This window comes from Gigantopelta aegis, chromosome 12 (assembly GCF_016097555.1).
Source record: "Gigantopelta aegis isolate Gae_Host chromosome 12, Gae_host_genome, whole genome shotgun sequence".
NCBI lineage: Eukaryota > Metazoa > Mollusca > Gastropoda > Neomphalida > Peltospiridae > Gigantopelta > Gigantopelta aegis.
The window spans coordinates 14,711,383-14,721,064 of NC_054710.1; the positions used below are offsets into that span (position 1 = coordinate 14,711,383).

The window sequence follows — 9,682 nt, forward strand, 5'->3', positions numbered from 1 at the left end:
TTTGCTCAGGGTAATTATGACATACAGTCCAAGAGGTGAAACATTTGTTTTATTTACCGGCACCACTAGAGCACACTAATTAATTAATAATCGGCTACTGGAAGTCAAACATTTGGTAATTCTGACATATAGTCATCAGAGGAAATCTGCTACATTTTTCCATTAGTAGCAAGGGATCTTCTGTTATATGCAACTTTCCCACAGACAGGAAAGGACATACCACGGCCAGTTGTAGCGAACTGGTAGGAACGAGAGAAAAAACCCAATCTGTTCATTGGATCCACCGAGGAAGTTCGATCCTGCGACTCCAGCACTCAACCGACAATACGCTAACAAATAATTGTAGTATTGAAAAAACTATTTTCCCGTGACCATAGCAACCACTCCGTGCCCCCACCCCCTTCCCCACTTGAACACAAATTGTACTTTTTTGTCCCCCCCAAAAAGAAGCTTTAAATTTCGATTTTGTTTTGTTGAACGACACCAATAGAGCACATTGACAATGACGTATTAATAATCGGCTATTGTACATTTGTATGTCAAACATTTGCTAATGTCGACACATTGTCTTAAAAAGTTAGAGAAAGAAAGAAATGTTTTATTTAACGACGCACTCAACACAATATTTTACGGTTATATGGCGTCAGACATATGGTTAAGGACCACACAGATTTTGAGAGGAAACCCGCTGTCGCCACTACATGGGCTACTCTTCCGATTAGCAGCAAGGGATCTTTTATTTGCGCTTCCCACAGGAAGGATAGCACAAACCATGGCCTTTGTTGAACCAGTTATGGATCACTGGTCGGTGCAAGTGGTTTACACCTACCCATTGAGCCTTGCGGAGCACTCACTCAGGGTTTGGAGTCGGTATCTGGATTAAAAATCCCATGCCTCGACTGGGATCCTAACCACGACGCCACCGAGGCCGGTAAAATTACAGACGAAGGCCACTATACTAATAGACCAATTAAGTAAGTAAACAGTCATTATATGATTTCAGTATAATTCTGCCGTTTCATGGACAAAACATGATGCATCGATAAACAGTTATTTCCATTTGTTTTGTAGCCAGTTTGACAATGTTAGTTTATTTTGTATATAGGAAAACAATGTATATTTATTTCTGGCTTACTGGGATGGATATTATTGCTCAGAAAAAAAAAATGTCAAAAGGATTGCACAACAGGCAGAGCCTATATAAGTGTTCTCCTAAACAAAATGGACATCACAAAATAATCAATATTCATAATCATATATAAAACATAATAAAATAAAGTCCAATGGCATAACGTGTATTATTACACAACATTGCGACGCATGCCTGTTTCATCATTTCGTAGAATCGACAGACCAGTATGTTCGTTTCTTCAGTTTAAATCTAATGCCATTTTTATTTCATTTCAACTTATTTTCGTGCTGATATCCAATTAAGGCTCAAGCACGCTATTCCGAGCACACACCTCAGCTATCTGGGCTGTCTGTCCAGGACAGTGAGTTAGTTGTTAGTGGTTAGTGAGAGAGAAGAAAGTGTAGTGGTCTTACACCTACCCATTGAGACGTTAAAACTTGCTCTGGGTGGGGAGCCGGTACCGGTCTGCGAACCCAGTACCTACCAGCCTTATGTCCGATAGCGTAACCACGACATCACCGAGGCCGGTGTGTGCACGTTAAGCTTTATCACCTGACCTGTTGACGCTATGTATGCGGATTTTGAATGTGCTATAACTGAACAAGAAATGTTCACCGTTCTGGCTGACGTTAAACAGAACAAGAATCATTTTATATCATTCATTGAAATTTATACAGTATGTAACATCATCTTGTGGAGAGGCATTTATATTTTTATAAAGTATTTTATTCAGTGTCCCCATTTTACTAATGAAAGGTGTGTGTGTGTGTGTGTGTGTGTGTGTGTGTGTGTGTGTGTGTGTGTGTGTCTCTCTATATATATATATACAGGGCTCACGCGACCGGGCGAAGTGAGGCCAAACTTCGCTCTGACCATTTTGACTTCGCCGTACCAGTCACCATAAATCGAAATCTGTGTCGCCTTTTTAAAAATGGTCATCACTTGCAATGTACACATCACAGATGAAAGGTGACGAACATGAGGCACACCTATTCATAGATAATAATTAAGTGTGAGGTGTCTGAGAGTTTGAAGGGAAACAGGCTCACAGATACCGGTAGACTGTCTAGCTCAGAAAACACCCGTGTTTGGCACTAATAGTTTGCCTAAACGTGCTACTGATTGTTGAAGCGTATTGTCAGTTTTACGTAGACTTTGTCATAATGAATAAATTCGAAATAAATACAAAACAGATGTCGAAATTATAAAATAGTACAGGCAAACATGTCCTAGCGGATTTTTAATGTATATGTACTCATAATAAAAGGTAACCTGTCCTATACACCCAGCGGCCACCTAAACTGGATTCCCAGGTCACTAAAGTGCCTGTGTTAAGCGACTACTTTTAATTCTATAAACATTTGTTCAATTTGAAACAGCAGTGACAAGGTGCAGCAGATAAGCAATTTTCACACCTTCACGGATACTAGTATCCATTCAGTCTGCCATCTCCACAGTGTATCAATTAAGAAACTGTGACTGTGGAACACATTTAATTGCCTCTGGGTAATCTAAGTTTGACCGTGGTAGATTAATCTACTAGGACAATACTCTGTTTGAAGTAGTTATTAAATGAAATGAGAAGACAAACTTGTGAGAGCATGCACTCTAAACAGTTAACTTAGTTCTGATCAATTACATTTCATTATTTCTAAAGAAGGCGACATGTGGAATGGTGATTTAAAAACAAAACAAAAAAACTATAGAGCACATAATCTATCAGACGGTAAAAAATAAAATAATAAAAATTAAAATACAGATTGTAAAAATTGCACCTGTATTAAGATAACTGCCTGTGGGAACAGCATTGAAAACGCACCACCAGTTGATGATAACAAATGTGAATGTGGCGTATATCAGCATTAAAAATACCAATGATTAAGTGCCGTACTACCTTATAGACCATGCATCACGACGAATAACTTACAAAAACGATTGCCTGAACACTCCATGAAACACAACACCAAAACAAAACATATTGCATGCATAGCATAAAAAACGTACATTGAATGTGCAAATCATGATGATTGGGGCTATAAAAGATGGTCTCTGAAAAGCCACTTTCATTTATGAAGCAGTCTTTGAGGGAACGTATAACAAGTGGTGTCAAGGTTGATAGCTGAGGAATGTGAACGTGCCTTGGGCATGCTTCAAGTCGGCATTCGAGTAGTCATCACACAGCGGTTTGGTTGCCACCATTCAACAATCACTAGACTCCACAGGAGATACCAGTAGACAGGAACCAACAGGGACCATCCACGTCTAGGCCTATGACGTGTTAGGACACCACGACAAGATCGCCATATTGTTCGCCTCCATATTCCTGATCGGACGCTGCCAGCTGCCACGACTGCACCAACTGGTCACGGTCGACAAGGTATCAGCGCAAACACTGCGTCGCCGTCTTCGCTCTGCTGGGCTACGTGTTCAACGACCATATGTTGGAACTATTCTGACTGATCGACATCGAAATGAGCGCTGACGTTTGGCAGGAAGGTATCGTCATTAGCGATTACAACGTTGGCATGGTGTGCTATTCTCTGACGAATCCCGTTTCTATCTAAGGAATGCTGATGGTCGGTTGCGGGTGTGGCGAAGTCGTGGAGAACGTTACCACAATGAATGCCATGTCCAGATGGATCGATGGGGGTGGAGGGAGTGTCATGGTGTGGGGCTGGATCAGTTATCATCACCGAACAGCACTCCATGTTTGCCGTGGCAGAATGAATGCCATTTACTACCGGGACAACGTCTGGCTAAATCACGTCATTTCCCTTCTTTCATCAGCATCGAGATATGCACACATTTCAGCAAGACAACGCCCGAGCGTACACAGCACGTGTTACAACACAGTATCTAGCGAACAATAATGTCCCTTTGCTTGAATGGCCAGCACTGTCCCCTGATTTATTGCCAATAGAGTGTCTTTGCGATTACCTTTGTCAACGCATCTCACGTCGTCCACAAATGAATAACCTTAGAGAACTGGATAACGGACTACAGCAGGAGTGGATTGCTGTCCCCCAGAACATTATTTACAGACTTATCGGGTCGATGAAAAGACGTTGCATGGCTTGTATTGCTGCAGATGGTGGTCATACGCGCTACTGACTTTTCATTGTGACCCCACGTGTCTTTCATACATGGAAGAATTAAACCTAATCAATGATTGTGCATCCTTTTTTGTTTCTTGTCATTATCAATCATCCATCTATTGCTGTTCACAACAAAAATATTTATTGCTCAGATATTCTTTTCGAAATCCAAACATTTCTTGGTGGTGCGTTTTCAATGCTGTTCAATATATATATATATATATATATATATATATATATATATATATATATATATATATATATATATATATATATATGTGTGTGTGTGTGTGTGTGTGTGGTGTGTGTGTGTGTGTGTGTGTGTGTGTGTGTGTGTAATAACTGGTTACTGTCTTAAGATATCGTTTTTATCCTGCGAAGGTTAGAATGGCAAATGCAGCGAGGCTCTGCCGATATCTTAAGACAGTAACCAGTTATTTCTTTTATCCTGCAATCCTACAGGAATATTCGTAAAATCACTATTTATTTCAGTTTTGTGTACGCAAATCAAATATTGTCAACCTAGCAAGGCTTTATTGCTGCATATATATATATATATATATATATATATATATATATATATATATATATATGGAAAGAAATAAAGGAACACGCGAGTAGTAGCATCAAATGTTGAATACAAACAATAGCCGATATGTATTTTTTTCTGGGGTGTCGTTAAACATTCATTCATTCATTCATTCACAACCAAAATCCTCGTCCACAAGTATCAGGAAATTAACCTGGGGTTTGGTTTGTGTAATGCCCTAAAAATTTGCTCGAGCAAAGAACATTGTTTTCCATGGGCCGACCTGGGATGTGACAATGGAAAGGAAGGAACGAAATGTTTTATTTAACGATGGACTTAGTATATTTTATTTACGGTTATATGACGTCTGACATATGGTTGATGACCACACAGATATTGACCGAGGAAACCCACTGTCGCCACTTCAGGGGTACTCTTTTTCCATTAGCAGCAAGGGATTTTTTTATATGCATTATCCCACAGACAGTAGAGTACATACCACGGTCTTTGTTGGTCCCACCGACGGGAATCGATTCCGAGATTGGAATCGTTATATGAGATTTTGATAATGGGAAAAGATGAAGGAATATCACTTGAGTAACTTGTGATAAATTTCTGAGATTCAGCGAGTATGCGCGTATGTTTAAACCCCAAACATTTAATCTATTTTAGAGGTAAGTAGAGTTCCTTGTTAGTGTAATTAATGTAGAATTAGTGTAGACGGGATGGAACTGGAACAGGCACGTGCAAATGGGATGTCCACTTTTTAATCATGTTTACAAAGGAAATAACCCATTATTTGTCTATTTTCTTAACAATCAATGTAAATGTTCACCAAATCATCTTCAAAATATTCTATGACTCCAAAATATACGGTTTGACACCAAAATCACATTCCTAGCTGGTATAGCCACTGAGTTATGAATGGTTGATTCTGGAACATATGCAATCTTGAAAATATTTCGACGCTCACACCAAGTGGTTTCATAATTAATAAATTAATAAATGCTGTTAAATATTTTATATATAACTCACACGACCTAACCGACGACACCTTTATTATGTTAAAACATCCAATTTTCCCTTTTAAGCCAAACATTTTGTTAAAAGATAAACGTGGCTGCAAATATATGTACAATATACTAAACACCCAAACAGTAACTCCAAAATCACAAATAAAGTATGCCAATGAAGGGTTTGTATATGATCTACAGAAATGGGAAATGTATTATGTTATACCTTTTCATAACGTTATCCTGGTTTCAATATAGAATTTTATATAGAATCCTGGCAACTAATAAACTTTTACATATGATCCATTATATAGATTCTAATATTTGCACCTTTTCTAATAATTATCCAGAAACATTGCAACATCTATTTTTCAAATGTATAACGGTTCATAATATATGGAAAAATGTAAAAGCATGGATACTATCGGAAACGGGAATTGAAATTAATTTCAGCAAAGATATTGTCTTTTTTTATGATTAATTAGAGGTCGTCCATACTTTTCAACGTTTTCACGAGCATACAACCGTACACTTTTGATTAATAAATATCAATGGGTGAATTTTTTATATATATAATCATAGCTTACTTGGAGATACAGATACAGTACACAGTATATTATTCTTAGCTGGATTCTTCCATTCCTCTTTCCTTTTCCTTTTAATCCTTACTCCTTTTGCTTTCTCTCCTTCTTTTCCTAATTTTGATGCTGAACTCAGAGCATTTAACTTCCCATATTATAGATATTCAACAATATTGTATTATGTCAATAATATATTATCAAGATATTATTATTACTATTTCCATATAATATATATGTAATGATATTTTGATATTGTAAGGTCATGATCTCAAGGCACCCCAACCTTGGCATGGCCAAATTGCTCTGGGGACAATAAAAAATTGGTTCCATAATCAAAACACCCCAATGATAATTTTTAGCCATGAGGACAAATGTTACCTTTCCATGACCACCTGTTCAAAAACTAACCTCTGTTACTGCCATGTTTGCGGGACTATAAATACAGATACCTTCAAACAACAACCTCGAGAGTTATCAGATTCTATTATTATATCCAATTAGTCGTATGCTGTCGAAACCTTACCTCCAGGACTGTTGTTTGGGGACACCTGTGTAATATAGGCCGAGTGTTTTCCTAATCTGTGTGACCTTCATGCCTGTGTATATATTGTGTATTTCAGCTGATCGAATATCCGCCAACGCCATAATCAAGCCATACAACAAAACAATGAATTCCACTTGGTTGGGGCTTGTTCTTAGCACGACTGAAAGCCTGTTTAACAACGATACAGAAGAAGAAGAAGAAGAAGACAAAAATGAAAGGTTTCACTTTCAAATTCAAGGGAAGACTTATATGACGTTTATGCTGGTCATCGCGTCACTGGGAGTCGTGGGGAACGCAATGTCCTTCATCCTGATGTCTGACGAAAAACTTAGATCACTTGCATATTCGGTTTACTTAAGATGGATGGCGGTGTCAGACAGCTTGTTACTTATGATGGTTACTACTGAGGATACTTTGGACACATACAATTATCTGCAAAGGTTTTTAGTCTCTCACGTGACTCTCTGTAAGATGTGGACCTTTTTTCTAGCCATGACCTACACACTGTCTCCATGGCTGGTCGTGGCCTTGACCCTCGACCGATTTGTGTGTGTCATTTTCCCTCTGTCTCGTTACAGGCTGTGCACAAAGTCAAAGGCTTTCAAACTGTGTTTGACATTGACACTGATTTCTGCAGCTCTTAACGTTGTCGCTTTGACTTACACTGATATCGAGGATGACAAATGCGAACAGTCTCAAAACCTGCACCTGTCTCGCTACATGGTATTCCAGCAGCTGTTTTTGAATTCGATTCTACCTTGTGTTGCAGTTCTGATTCTAAACATAGTCACAGTGAGTCGGATTCGCCAAAGCGCGTATTTTCGTCAGCAGTTTAAACGAAGCGGCGGATCCGAAGCGACGAAAGAAAAATAAGACAAAGTCACGCTTCCGCTGTTACTCGTTTCCATATTCGCCTTCGTGACACTTATTCCACGAGCTGTTACGGAGGTTACCGAATATGTGCTCGGTGTTTTGCAAGAAGATAATAGCATGACCATGGAGCTAGCGAATAAGCTGTGGCCAGTATTCAACGTAATTTATCTCGTCAACTTCGCACAGAACGTTTACATTCTGATGGCCAGTTCGTCTGAATATCGCCAGATACTCAGACAGAAGCTAACTTGTCATCATAAGGATAACAGGAACACGTCCTCTGCACAAACAAAGTCTTCAAGAATGTCATCTGAACTTTCTGAAATGAGTGTCTCCAAGATGGCGGAAAGTCGATCTGTAACGTCAGGTGACACCACTCTTATGAGTTCCTTACCAGTCACGGAGCCTGGCATTTAACACAAGATACTTAGCCATTGCACCACGACTGGTTTATCAAAGACCTTGGTATGTGCTATCATGTCTGTGGGATGGTGCATATAAAACACCCTTTGCTACTAATGGAAAAATGGGGGTGGGTTTCCTCTCTAAGACTATATGTCAGAATTACCAAAGGTTTGACATCCAGTAGCTGATGATTACTAAACCAATGTGCTCTAGTGGTGTCGTTAAACAAAACAAACAGACTTAACACAGACACTGGACGGAGTGTAGCTCAGTGGTAGAGCGGTTGCCCGAAGTGCGATGGGTCGCTGGATCTATATTCATCAATGGACTCCGTACCCTCTCCCCCCCCCCCCCCCCAACTCCATCCCAACGACTGTTACATCAAATGCCGTGACCACTGTGTACTTTCTTGACTATGGGAAACTACATATAAAAGATCCCTTGCTGCTTTCTCGGTAAGAGTAGCCTGTGAGTCTCCAAGGAATTTAAATTTATGTTAGACACCAAATAGATAGTCGTAGACTAAATTGTTATGAGGTGTTTTTGAAGAAATATTCTTTTGATTAATACTGAGACAGTGTTCAGGTGAAGGGCAATTGTGTTTGAAAGTCGTGTTAGTAAACGATGTTACAGAATGGAAAGGTGAACTTTTTAATTTATTAAAAAAAAACAGTCGTGCTGTATTAGACTGGATAGGTGAGCTTGTGAACTTATTAAAACTGTAGTTATGTTTGTATTGTACATTAGTAAACGATGTTACTGAACGGAAACGTGATCCTGAGCTTTTGGATTTATTAAAATTGTAGTTATGTTTGTATTGTATATTAGTAAACGATGTTACAGAAAGGAAACGTGATCCTGAGCTTTTGTATTTATTAAAACTGCAGTTGTTTTTGTATTGTACTTTAGTAAATGATGTTATAGAACAGAAACGTGATCAATCATCTTTTGAATTAAAACTGTAGCTGTGTTTGTACTGTACATTAGTAAACGATGTTATAGAACAGAAACGTGATCAATCAACTTTTGAATTAAAACTGTAGTTATGTTTGTATTGTACATTAGTAAACGATGTTACAGAATGGAAACGTGATCCTGAGGTTTTGGATTTATTAAAACTGTAGTTGTGTTTGTATTGTACATTAGTAAACGATGTTATAGAACAGAAACGTGATCAATCAACTTTTGAATTAAAACTGTAGTTATGTTTGTATTGTACATTAGTAAACGATGTTACAGAATGGAAACGTGATCCTGAGCTTTTGGATTTATTAAAACTGTAGTTGTGTTTGTATTGTACATTAGTAAACGATGTTATAGAACAGAAACGTGACCAATCAACTTTTGAATTAAAACTGTAGTTATGTTTGTATTGTACATTAGTAAACGATGTTACAGAATGGAAACGTGATCCTGAGCTTTTGGATTTATTAAAACTGTAGTTGTGTTTCTATTGTACTTTAGTAAATGATATTACAGAATGGAAACGTGATCAATCAACTTTTGAATT

At 38.3% G+C, this 9,682-nt stretch overlaps 1 protein-coding gene across 1 annotated transcript; it reads left to right on the forward strand.

The window, feature by feature from the left end:
- The first annotated feature begins 4,099 nt into the window (after positions 1-4,099).
- LOC121385849 (cysteinyl leukotriene receptor 1-like) lies at positions 4,100-7,767 on the forward strand. The gene is made up of 2 exons (XM_041516638.1): positions 4,100-4,208; positions 6,971-7,767. The coding sequence occupies exons 1-2, from the start codon at positions 4,100-4,102 to the stop codon at positions 7,765-7,767; spliced, it is 906 nt and encodes a 301-aa protein (XP_041372572.1).
- Positions 7,768-9,682: the final 1,915 nt, after the last annotated feature.